This window comes from Centroberyx gerrardi, chromosome 15 (genome assembly GCF_048128805.1).
Source record: "Centroberyx gerrardi isolate f3 chromosome 15, fCenGer3.hap1.cur.20231027, whole genome shotgun sequence".
NCBI lineage: Eukaryota > Metazoa > Chordata > Actinopteri > Beryciformes > Berycidae > Centroberyx > Centroberyx gerrardi.
The window spans coordinates 8,485,580-8,498,779 of NC_136011.1; the positions used below are offsets into that span (position 1 = coordinate 8,485,580).

At 43.8% G+C, this 13,200-nt stretch overlaps 1 protein-coding gene across 1 annotated transcript in view; it reads right to left on the bottom strand.

Moving 5' to 3' along the window:
• Positions 1-13,200, bottom strand: part of cdh23 (cadherin-related 23) — a 169,164-nt gene that overhangs the window by 77,305 nt on the left and 78,659 nt on the right. Inside the window, exons 10-13 of the mRNA XM_071913296.2 lie at positions 9,680-9,792; positions 7,718-7,906; positions 2,900-3,049; positions 1,600-1,758 (exon numbers count right to left, since the gene is read on the bottom strand). Coding sequence (XP_071769397.2) covers positions 1,600-1,758; positions 2,900-3,049; positions 7,718-7,906; positions 9,680-9,792 — 611 coding nt within the window. The remainder of the gene's footprint in view (positions 1-1,599; positions 1,759-2,899; positions 3,050-7,717; positions 7,907-9,679; positions 9,793-13,200) is intronic.

A 13,200-nucleotide genomic window follows, 5' to 3' on the forward strand; every position in this document is an offset into this window, starting at 1 on the left:
GTGTCTCCGATGATAGCTGAGAAGGTGTGTGTGTGTGTGTGTGTGTGAGAGAGAGCAGGTCAGAATATCCAAGGCCCTCATCTAACAGTGTATATACGAGTGCTGCCATCCATGCCAGTTCAGTCCTCGCTGAGAGCCTTCACATCTCATTCTATTTACACCCCATTCACTCTCTACAGCCAGCAATCAGGATTCCACGGCTGGCTGTACGCTCCAGCGCGAGGCCAACATCAGCCAGACTTATCGGGTATTAGATTGCCCTGCAATCTCCATTTCATGAGCACCCAGTCTATAAACACTATTGATTTTCACAGTGTGCTTTTGCACTTGTATCTAGTGGATAGTGGTCGTGCTGTCACAGGAATGAATGGTAATGAATAATAATGCTGAGTTATGGGGAGCCGGCCGGAGATTGTTCCGCTCTGGTAAATCTACTGGCTGCTAGTCAGGACAGAGAGGGTGACCTCTGATCCAGGGTAGAACTCGGAGAAGATGGGGTGGAGCGGCCTCAAGGACACGTGAATCGTGAGAAGCAGAACAAAGGTTAACAGACCTGGAGGGAATGAATCAGACATCAGAGCTTTTTGCAAATAATTCTTAAGCCCTATTTTAACTGGATTACCACTAAATCCATCATTTTTACAAGCCTGGAAAGTAAGAGGAGCAAAATTACCTACTGTTTTTTGGCAAACTCATCTGATAATAGCAATCCAGTTCGAACTGACACCTCTTTAATGTTATAATGTGTTACATTTTTGGCGACTGGCAGATAAGCGGAAGTGTAGAATGTTTAACATTTTAAATCTGGGCTACGAGCAGCAATTTGAGGGTAATCACAGAGATCCTGGAATTACACAGATAGCACATAAAAATTACATTGCAGGAGCACCTAAAACTAAATAAAACTTATCCAGTTTAAGTTTAGTGCTTTAGTGTTCATTTTAGCCTGCATGCAGGGGCAGATGGGTTGGGTTTACAAGATCAGGACAATTCAGATAGTAACAAGTAAGTTGGCAGTCAGCAAAACATAGACTAAATTGACTTTAAATTCTTCCCTGTGATTGTCCCAGCTTTCTGGTTCTCATAGTATTGTCCCATTTGGCAAACTCCTATCCAAGTAGGCCAAAACAAACTGTAGAATTAATTAGCATGTCGATGTTGAATAGGGTTAAGAACTAACCAAGTGGAGTCACAGATTGTTTTGACCAGGTATAGTGTGGGAGAGATCAGAGATATGCCGTCAGCAACATTGTCACCACTACAGTGCAGTATAATATATATGCAGCGTTTCAGCATTATGTTACAGTGACTCACCAGGTAAGTGGGTTTTCCATTTGTGTTTCAGAGGTAGGACCAAGTCACTCTTGCTTGAGTCACCATAAATCACAAGTCACATGGTCAGGTCTCAAGAGAGTCTCTGGTCAAACGGGTCAAGTTTTCAAGTCCCAGTAAACAAGCCCCGTCACATCAAGTCAACTCACAAGTCTGAGTAAGGTTTTACACTAAGCTATTTGGATTTCAGTTCTATTTCAATAAACAGAAAAATTCATTCACATCACATTTACCACATACTGCACGATGCTTCTGTGTGACACTCACCAGGATGCGCAGCAGCGACGTGCCCCTGGGCGTGTTTTCAGGAAGGCTGATGTTGTACAACGGTTTGCTGAAGATGGGTCGGTTATCATTCTCATTGATCAGGTCGATAAAGACACGGGCGAAACCCACATGGTCTGACATGGACTCGTTGGCATAGAGCTGGGGAGAGACAGGGAGGGATACATTCACACGACGCATTCAAATGTAGCTTTTGTTACTGCAATGTATTTACAACAGAAAGCACACATATTTCACATTCAGTTAGTTACATAAAAAACCATCACATCCTATTTTTTTTTTTTTAAATGTAATCACGATTTGCCATTGTCCCGAAGTATTTACAATCACAGAGAACTTGCAGCTGACTTGTTCTAGATTTGGAGATCGGGGGCTACACACAGAGCGAGGCGCCCTCTGGTTCTGTAAATGACTCAGGGTAAATTGAGGTGACAAAATATCAATTTCACTGTTCAAACAACTCTGCAGCGTCGAAAAAGTGATATAGCCCCAGCCCGGCTGAGCCTCTTGTCCAAACAAATAAAAACAAGTTGCAGAAACATAATGAAGTTACATTCGATCATGGTGGTCAGAAATCAGTCTTGGCAGAGAGTTTATTCAAGGACAGCCTGACTGATTCACAGCTAAGAACAGGAGGAGAAAGTAGCTGCTTTGTCTCCAGCCAGTCAATGTTTGGGCATCAACACGAGATTGCCTTCACATATTCTACTTTGTGTTTGTTCACAGTGCTGATCCTTTAGACATTTACAATAATTGGATGGATCTCCGGCTAGATGAGTTCGTATGTAAACATTATGCATTTTTCTTTATAAATGTGAGGTAACAGATAGCGGTGTCTTGTGGCAGGGACGATGCCTTCTGTATCCCTAAAGGTCCTGGTGAACCTCTGTAATATTTGATTACTTCTTCATTCATTCATTCATTTATTCATTCATTCTCTCGACCCTCTTAATCCTTTTCAGGGCCACAGGGGAGCTGGAGCCTATCCCAGCATGCATTGGGTGGAAGGTAGGAAAACACCGGGGATAGGCTGCCAGTCTAACGCAGATAGACAGACAATCACATTCACACCTATGGGCAATTTAGTGTCTCCAATCCACCTGACTTGCATATCATTGGAAAGTGGGAGGAAACCAAGGCAAACCCAGGTGAATATGGAAAGAACTACGTTGCCTGTGATTACTATAAATAATAACAGAATTTACAGGATTCAATTAAATGATTTAAAAACATACAGGCGTACATTAAGGGTGAGAACGCTCGTAACAAGTGTAAAACTCACAGAGAAGCTGTAGCTGCGAATGTTCTCGTAGTCCAGCGGCATGGCCACCCTCATTCTGATGTCGGCCCGGCCCTGCACCGCCGTGGGGGAGATGGTGAAGTGGTCCGAATTGTTCCCCGTCAGAAACACCTGGAACATGCTGTTCACCCCCTGCCAGAGGAGGAGTCAGAGAGAGGAGGATGAAGGGAGAGAGGGAGAGAGAAGAGGGGGATGAAAGGAAGAAGGTGAGTGGAGAGTGCGAGGGCAGGTGGTGATATATGACTCTGCCTAGCTCACCAGTGAAGAATAAAGATGATAAAATCTATTCCACTGTATATCTATGGAGTTTTTATCATACAATATTGGATAAAACTCACAATTCATAACACAGAGGTACAGATACTGTATAAATACACAGAGAGACAGAGTGGAAACTTGTCCTCAATTACTAGATTTCCACCCAAACCATATACATTTTTACATTGTAGGCATTTAGCTGATGTTCTTATCCCAAGCAAATTACAATGAGCACAACAGTAGAATAAGCTTAAATTCCACAAACATACCAGGTTATCAATACTAAGGAGGTCAAAGGTCAGAGCCATTGTGCCCTAACAATATTCCAGTGAATACAGACTGATAATGTGAGAGAGAAGAGATCTACAGTGAGCTACAGTGAGAGATAGATTGGACTTTACATATACCTTTATATTTAGTTTGAACCAAAACATTACATTTGACAGTCTTTGCAGTCAGCAAGTACAGTATATACGTGTGTGTTCTTTCCACATTGTGGCTGATAGTGAGTGTCCTCCATCCTGCTGCTGATCATGAAGCTACACAGGGAGCAGGAGCTGGGAAGCCACGATCGATGCCAGTCACACGTGTATTCAACCCTTATCAGTCCCTTGCAAGAGTGTTTCTTTTCCTATTATCTCCACATCTTTCTCAACACTTATTCCCCCCCATCCTTCACTATCTTTTTGTACAGTCACCTAGTCCTCCACCAGTAATCTATTTTTTCTCTCCTTCTTTCTTTCTGTCATTCAGATGTGGGGGTCAGACGTTAGACCGTATCAGAGATGCCACTCTACTTTTTGGCAACTTCCACACACACACAAACCATACCACCACCACTGACCAAAGCTCATTACATTATGAACTGTGTTTGGCCACCCACATCCAATTATAAAACCCCTATCCCTATTTATTCCTTCCCATTTATTCCTATTCATTTATTCCTATTTATTCCAAATCCATTTGCTGGTGAAACAGCTTGTAACGACAGTGGGGACGATTGATCCACAAAGAGAAAATAGTTTCAGGGTTCAATACACAGACCTGGAGTGCTGTTTTGCCGGGAACAGAGGAAAAGAAAAGCAGGTGAGAGGGGAAAAAAACAAAATTGTGGTATAATGAATATGACAAGATTAGACTACAAAACAGAGCCCAGAATCAGATTATAGTCCGTAACCACAGGTTCATCTTGTTGTCTCATCTGAATTCTCTTTTTATCTCCACCACATAAAACCTGCACCGTATTGCTTAGCATTATGCAAATTGTAAATGGCCACTGGAGTGCAACATGGAGTAAATCCCCATGCACTGCCCACAGAGCAGTATTGGCTCAAATTGGATGATTACCCAGCCAATGAAGAAGGCTGAAACTGTGTGCTTTAATCATCATAGTGTGTGTTTTATGAGATGAAAATGACACAATGGAGAAATAACAGTGTGCTGAAGAGGAGATGATGAGATCCCTGATGACAACCGTGACTATCTACTTCTATACAGATACACGTGTCTAGGTCGGTTTCTAGTTCACCATATGTAGCCAAGACCTTGCTAGATGACATTAGTGTGAAGTTTGATGTAGAAAAATATAATAATATTATATTATAGTACTTTGTAGTTGTAATGCATAAAACCTTAAATCAAACACAATTCAAACACAAACTCCATACCCTACTAGAATTAATAATAGTTCTCACATTTTAAGGTACTGTCTGATGTCAAATGTCATTACAGTAAATTCTGAAAAACCTCTAATGATGAAAGTCCAAATCTCCTCGTTCCCCTGCTCGTGCCTCTCAGCTAAACCCCCGAGTCCAAAGGCACGATGGACAGATCTAAACCAAGTCAAGTTCAGAATGACATCGCATCCCTGGGAAGCCTGTGGCCTTCTTCGGCAGAGAAAACATCCCGAGATCCCTCCCGTCTTGATATATCGGCTCCGAGGCGGCCAATCACGTTGCCATTGTGGAAGACAGAGGAAGACGAGCGAGGTGGTCGATTGGCATTATGCTGGCGGTTGAAATAGCCCCCTTGTTTTTGTTTTCATCTCTGGGAGAACCATTGTGGCTGATGACTCCTATTTAAAAGACCATCCAATATGCAGGGATGTCACCTCAAACTGCCCATAAACGTAATTGCCCGTCCATTTGCTTCTGCCTTTAGAAGCCCCCAATAAAAGCTCCCTGTCAGATGCGACTGCCACAAAGTTTAGTGACGAGTTCCAGCAGCAAAAGTTTTATAGACGCTAACCAAGCAGAAGAGGATATGAAGAGAGAGACACACAGACCGGTAACTACCACTTGTGTCATAGTCTAAGAAATGAAACATCTCTCCCTATAATCCCTTACACATGGAAAAAGTGAGATTACACCACAGGTGTAGCGGAGTGTGAATGAGTATTTGTATTGGCATTGACATAGGGGTTTAAAGGATCAAAACAACAATACAAAACTGACAAACAAAAAAAAATTCTTATAAATTTTACTCCTTGGGTTAGAAGTTTATGTGACGTTGTGGCAGTACTGTTAGTTACAATGCCAGACTGGCAGTGTGTATGCATTTTCTATGATGCATAGAAAATGCACAACTTTGCATTCAAATTTTTGCGTGAAATCCTGCTTCTTCCTGAATCCTGCTGCATTCTGCGCTATTCTATAATGATGGACAGGCAGTGAACTGACACTAGAGAGAAGGGGTTGCTAATGGAATGGCCCAGAGAGGCTGCTTTCTAATTCAGCGTCTACAGCAGATCTGGCTAAATCCATCTCTCAGACGATCTGTAGCCATGCCTCCATTTGCTGTGAGCCCTTACTTACTTAGAGAAAGCAGTGAAATGAGATGGCGAGGCGACCGGTATCAGAAGGTTAAACGGCGAGGTCCCTCCCTACTTCCCCTGGTAGTAGAAAAACTAAAGTTGGGTGCTATAGCGCACAGAGGCGCCTCTTATCACATGCCAGGTGTCTGGGTCGTCACCCCGCCTCCGTGAAGCGACGCTCCCACACTATTCCCCCTCGCCGCCTCGCCATGGCGATGCCGACTGGAGCAAACACACCCTACTCGGCATGAATAAACAGACCTGCTGCTAAATACTCCCGCTATCTCTTCCTCAAGCTCTTCCTCTCTCCTCTGCCTCTCTCTCTCTGTCACCAGTCATTCTGACTTCTGCTTTTACGCCATTAGTTAGGCTACTTTCTGCTCCTCTCCCTTCTTTCTTCTTGGAGTTCCCTCTGCCCCCACCTCTCCTCTCCCCTAACTTCCTCCCTCCATCTCTTGCCCCCCCCCCTTCTCCCCTCTCTCCATCTTTTTCTCTATCCACTTGACTCGCAGTTATCTGTCAAATTCCACCCTGGCGGCTGCTGTGCCTGAATCAATCAGAGTTGACTAGCTTTCGGCTTATCTGCACCCTAGGTGATTGATTTTCCTCGTTAGGTATAATTTGATGCTCTATCCCATCTCTTCCAGAGCAAATTAAATTGTAGTCGAGTCGAATGTGCTGGTCTTGGGCTGCGTGAGTGAGCATGTGTGTGAGAGAGAGAGGAAGAGAGAGAGGAGGAGAGAGACAGAGAGAGACAGAGAGAGAGAGAGAGTATGTGTGTGAGCAAGTGACAAAGCAAGTGAAAAAGTGTGTGTATGAGCTGTGTGTGTGTGTGTGTGTGTGTGATTGTGTGTCACCACAGTAGGTTGCTAGATACAGCTAATGGGAAGTGGCGGACACACGGTGTAAAACTAAAGCATGCTGTTGAGCAAGGCTGACAGTCCACACACACAAACAAACACACACACACACACACACACAGTCAATGAACTAATTTCTACAGCACTGCCACCAATATACAAACAGGTTCATAGAGTTGCTGATGTTCTTTTTGGCTGCTGCATTTACACACAAGATAAATCTAAACCTAGAATTTAAAATACAAAATACACAGTACATTTAAAACTCACACTTAGCTGTCACAGACTGTGAGCTTTTGTATTAAGACCTCATTCAGTTAAATTGCGAGTGAAAAAATGTCTTACAAATGAGCAAAATAAATTACCAAGGCAGCACTGAGATGATCCTTTACTCTGATTCTGGAATAATAGTCTAGAATAGGTCTTTAAAATTCAATTATTGTGTACAAAATCTTCCAAAAGTACAAATCTGGATTTTTCTAATGGTAGTGTGGCAACAGTACAAGTGTGATGCTGACCTTTATTCCTTTATTGATGGCTCTTGTCAAAATCACACCCCAGTATTTGAGGCACCACCTCAGTGCCTACAAACTACATATTGTTCCCTAACTTGTCTTTATTTATATTGTCTGGGTAAAAGGCTGAGGTCCCACGGCAGCTGGGCGGCCTGGAGAAAGACAATCACATGACTGAAAGGTCACAGGTTCAAGGCCATGAGCAAGACATCCCACCCGCTCAAGCATTGTAAGCCATTCTGGATAAGAGCATCAGCTTAATGCCAAGAGCGTGAATGTAAATGTAAACTTGTCTGCCATTTCAGGATGACTGTGTGTGTGTGTGTGTGTGTGTGTGTGTGTGTGTGTGACCCACCTCATCCTTGTCTTCGGCCTGGATGAAGAGGGGCAGAGCGAAGCCCATCTGGGCCAGTTCGGTGATGCGGACCCGGTACTCAGAGCTGTTGAACTTTGGGGCGTTGTCGTTCTTGTCGATCAGCAGGATGGTGAAGGTGGTCAACACCGTGGCGTCTGACGGAGTGCGATCGTCGTTCAACTCTGTCCCCTGATGGAGAGAGAGAGAGGGAGAGAGAGAGAGAGAGAGAGGGAGAGAGAGAGAGAGAGAGAGAGGGAGGGAGATGTGAGATGCATTTCATTGCACTGAAAATGTCATTTTGGATGGAGGCGGTCAGCACACAATCTCAGCCAGGTATTTACAGCTGTTCATTTATTGGATCAAAAGGTGGACAGACAGACTCAAAGCAATCATAGAAATAGGCTCAAAGTGAGGCCAAGAGAGGGCCAGCACACACACACACACACACACGTACACACACAATGAGATTTAGGAGAAAGGTGTCCCATTGAGAAGACACAATTACACACTCCTTCTCTTTCTGTCTGTCTGAGCGCCCGAGATGTGAGGCCTCTGAAAATAAAAAAAAAGGGAGAGACAGACAGATAGGAACGGGCAGCTGTGGTCTTCTATTGATAGAGGGACGTCACAGGCAGTAGGGGGAGAGGCAGGAACAGCGTGCCGCTCCCTGGGTAATCAGGGTAGTTTAGCCTCTCTCGTCCCAACGCCACTGAATCATTTGACCTCCACCTCCATACACTCAGCACTATCTAAGCTGCCTGAAGTTGAGAAATTAGTTGTATTACTATGGCACTCCGCAATCAATAGCAGCACAAGCAGAGAGAGGGAGAGAAAATGTGGGGGGGGGGGAAATCCATATCTTATAAATACATTTTTGGGGGGACATTTTTTCGTTTTCAGCACTTTCGCTTATTCTACTTTTCTTCTTTGTAATCATTGATTTCAATTAAGAAGATAGACTGAGGCTGGAATATTTTAGCCAGGATCCCTTTTGTATTAAGCCGATGGTGCAGTCATATCTCTGTGGTCTTCAGATTTTCACATAGAAGCGTACACACGGCCTGCTTTTTATAGGCGATGAATGAATGTTGAATGAATGAATAAATGAGGTTCTTGAAGGCCATTTATTGTGCGGTACAGGTGCGAAGGCTTTGGCTTGACGGACCATCAAAATCCACTATGTAACATTGCAGTTACACAGGAAAACCCGGGCCTTTGATCACAAATCCTTCTACCTTCACTGCCACTTGGAAATCCATTTAATGCGCTCTCTCACGCCCTGCGGGAACCATTCAGTGTGCAAAAGTAGAGAGGAGAAGAAATGGAGAGAAAAAAGAAAGCGGAGGAGGGGACGAAGTGGGCAGGTGTATGTGTGTGTGTGTGTGTGTGTGTGTGTGGGGGGGGGGGGCAAGACTGTCATGCTAAAAAGCCAAGCGAGCTAGGCTTAGGCTCGGCGGAGGGACAGAGGGATAGAGCGGCTGCACCTGGCTCAAAACAGAAGGAAAAGAAAGCGAGAGAGAGGAACACAGGAGCCCGTAGCATCTAAATCCTATTCCTTCATCTTCTCCTCCTCCGCTCACGAGGCTCTGAAGAAGACGCTATGATAGAATCGGAATCGCCTTAGTCGCCAAGTACAATAAATGTATTTGAATTTGTGTTAAGAGTTTTAGATTAAGTACACACATTTTACCGCAGGATCTCACATTTTGCCGAGTGTCAAGTGACGTATTCACCCAGAAAATCTCTCCTAATACATCATATCATTGTCTATATCTACATCAAAAACCCTCGGAGCAGAATATGTATGGGCAAGGCCGAAATACAGTATTTAGCAAGTCTTTTGAGGCTATATCAAAAGCAGACACCCTATTGATTTAATACAATATCATATCAAAGCTCTCTCTTCATCCCCCGGTGAAACAAGACCTCGACCGCCTTCTCACACCCCATTCAGCATCTCACCTTGACAGTGAGCGTGAATCCCACCGAGTAGAGCGGGTTTTCTCTGTCCAGCTGGCTGTGCACCGTCAGGGAGCCGCTGATGTAGTCCAGGGCAAAGACGCTGTTGGTGTTCCCTGGATGGACGAATAAGGGGGGGGGGGGACAGAGATAAAGAAGTCAGAGGGACAAACGAAACCTGGTCCCGGTGAATAATTCAACATAACCTCTGGGACGCAGGGGGGAGGCTGGGGGGAGAGAAGAGGTGGTGGATGAGCTATGTGCATGTCTCTATATCATGCAATATGGATACTGGCTTTCGCTACGCCGTCTTTTTGGCTCTCCACCTGCCTTGGGCTGACCCAGCACCTCCAACCCGTCCAACCCCGCTGCCTCCCTTGCATCCCTCTGTTTCATCTGTCACTGTCTGCCCCGCTTCCACCGCTCATATTTCTCCGTCGGCCTCCCCTTCCTCTTCCCTTCTTTACTTGATGTACACTTTCACTTTACTGGATTAAAAATGGATAGCAATCATGGTCGAATTGAAAACGTATAGGCTATATTTGTATTGTATTGGTCTGAATTGAAGACTGGAACTGCAATTTCAACATGATGATAAATCAAAATATTCAGCTTAAGTTATTTAATCTTTTAGTCAGTCAGGCTAATATCTTATTTTTAAAACAAGTGAATCAGAATCAATGCATTTAATTTGCAAAATGCAATTGGTGCACAAGAACTTTGACCTGGTTAATTGGTACTGATACAAGACATTTGAAATCTGCCAAGTGGATGAGAAGGTTTCACTTGATTGAACTCAATTTAATAATAACAATAACAATAACTTTCAATACTGAAAATAATAAGGCAGATCACTCAAGATCACTTGATTCAAGAAACGTGTAGAAACAAGCTGAGCTGCATTATGAAATTACAGAAATTTCTTAACACGTGTTTAAAATGTTAAGTCTGAATGCAAGACTGAATGACCTGTTAGGAAATTGTTTGCAGTTTTCCTACTACCTTCTCTTCTAATATTTCCTTGATTGTGACGTTTTCATTCTCTTTCACATCCTTCCCCATCAGTTACACCACTTCACATGCAATAATCAATTACATTAACTTTGTCACAGTATATGCGCTCCTTTAAAGAGGAGCATTTCAAATTATGAACTGCACCATTCTCATTAACAACTCTATGAATGAAGTGGCTCAAGTTCAAGTGCGCCCAGTGTTCTCTATACTTACTTTGCTTCAATTACACAGGTTAAAATATTAGACTGAGACCCTCTTGAGCCCTCTTATCATATTTCCTTATTCCCTCTCTTCATTTTCAAATTACTTTCCCCCCCTCCCCTCCAGTCTCTTTATCTTTCTCACCTCTCTCTCACACCTCTTTTACTCTCTCTCTCTTTCTGTCTCTGTCTGGCAGCTTGTGGCTGCGGCACTTGCCTGCTAATTACACCCAGCAGATGGAGACAGCAAACGAAAACACACCTAAACGCCCTCACTTCTCCACCTTCAATGTCCATCCACCTTTCTCTTCCTCCTCCCTGCACCACCCTTCCTTTCCCAGCCCCCCCCCCCCCCCCCCCCCTTCGCCCACACCACACACACATTCCCTCAGTCACTTCTTTCCTTGCTTCCTCTCACTCTTCTCCCTGCCTCACAGCTATAATGTCGTCAAAGTGCTCCTCCATTATTCTAAATCAGACATGACAAATCATTTATCCTGTGAACACACTGAATGCCTTCGTGGATTCGATTGAGATTCCTGCCTGGTACACGTGTTGTATGAGGCTTGGAGAGTCCCTCCTGCAATCTGCAGATAGCGGCTGTTCATACATGTGAATGTTATCGGAGCAATCTACTCAGTGGAAGGCAAACACTGGAGTGGACACGGGCTAAATGAGAGAGCTCTGAAATAGTAAAGTTTACCTAGAACTAATTCAATTATGCCTTACTGATATGGACAGCTCTCGCCAGCTGACAGCAGCCTGTTAATTCTTCTACCTGCCGCACGCTTAAAAGGATGTTATAAAATGATGCTGAAAAAGACACTGAGCGAGACCCTTCCATGACTAAGAAAAGGTTAAACAAGTAACCAGAACACGTCGTCCCTGATGAATTATGCAGAGTTGGGGTGGAGCAATAGGTAGAGGATATGTTACCTCATATTTCTTGATTGTATGTGGCAGGGAATGGGGAAGAGGAGGTACCGGTCATTGGCGTCCAAGATATTGTGCATGATGCACAGACAGTTAAACGTCCCCCTTTGGCCAATCAGTGCAATTTTGAAAATGCCTGAACAGAGCATTGAGACACATCATTCCATTAAGTTTTGTAAAAATCTGATCAGTGGCATCCAAGATATTGTGTGTGATGCATAAACAGAATTATCAAAAACGTAACCCTAATCCTGTAAATCTCTACAATATGTATAGCCTAAAATAACATTAAAATGACAAAAGTATTACAAAATACCTAACCAAAAGAGATGTTGCATATACTGGAAACCGCTGACATGTTTATCTTGTTGCCAAGGCTACGGGTACTGGTGTGAAAGCCTTGAAATTCATTATGCAAAAATAACAACTGCTGAATATACAAACATTGCTTTTGTTTGTTAGTCAATATATGACAGAGAGCTTTTCTTTATTCACTTTTGTGGCTTTGGCAGTTTTTGTTTTACTCTGTTTTGATGCACTGATGCTTTGATGACCAGTATGTTCTGGTAGCTTACCAGTATGTCACCATTAACAAATATATTTTTTTTTTTGCACAATTAGGCCTGTCTCTAATAAAGTGCTCTCTATTCTTAAGGGAAATAAAGGCCCGGCCATTATTGGACGTTTTACAGTATTCAGCATATCTCCTACTACAAGTGAAAATGACAGTGACGCTAGGGAAGAATGCTAATAAGTTGCATGAATGACTGACAGCCGGCGGAGCCAATGACATTCATGGCGACTCCACTGAGCTCTGCCGTATTTATACAGCCGTGCACCGAGAGCCTCGAGCTGCACTTTGACTCCAGCAGACTGTGGGATTAAGAATCACTCTTCTTCAGATAGTCTGTAGTAATAGCTGAGGTCTGAACTCTGGAGAAATAGGTTAGGGTAGTAAGTCTACACTGCACAATGGCCAGGGTCAACAGATTAACCCATGCCTGTGTTCCCCTCTCCCTGCTCGCCGCTCTCTATTATTGCTCTGTATCGGGCCGAGACTGGAGAGGGAAGAAGACAGGGAAGCCGCAGGAGAGAGAGTGGAGAGGGGGGGGCGCAGAGGAGAGGAGGCAGGCTAGGAGAGAGAGCGCTGCCCTCGGGTAATTAGCCTGGATTGAGGCCAAAAGGTGGATAGAGAGAGAGAGGGAGGTAGACGGGACGAAAGCTGCTGCTGCTTATATTCAGCTTGCATAGTCTACTTAATCGTCGGAATGGAGAAAAGCGTGTGTGTGGGAATATAGTGTAGTTTCTGTATTACTGAACCTCTAAACATCGTACATTATAAAAGCAACAAAACATACACACATATTGACAAGAGTT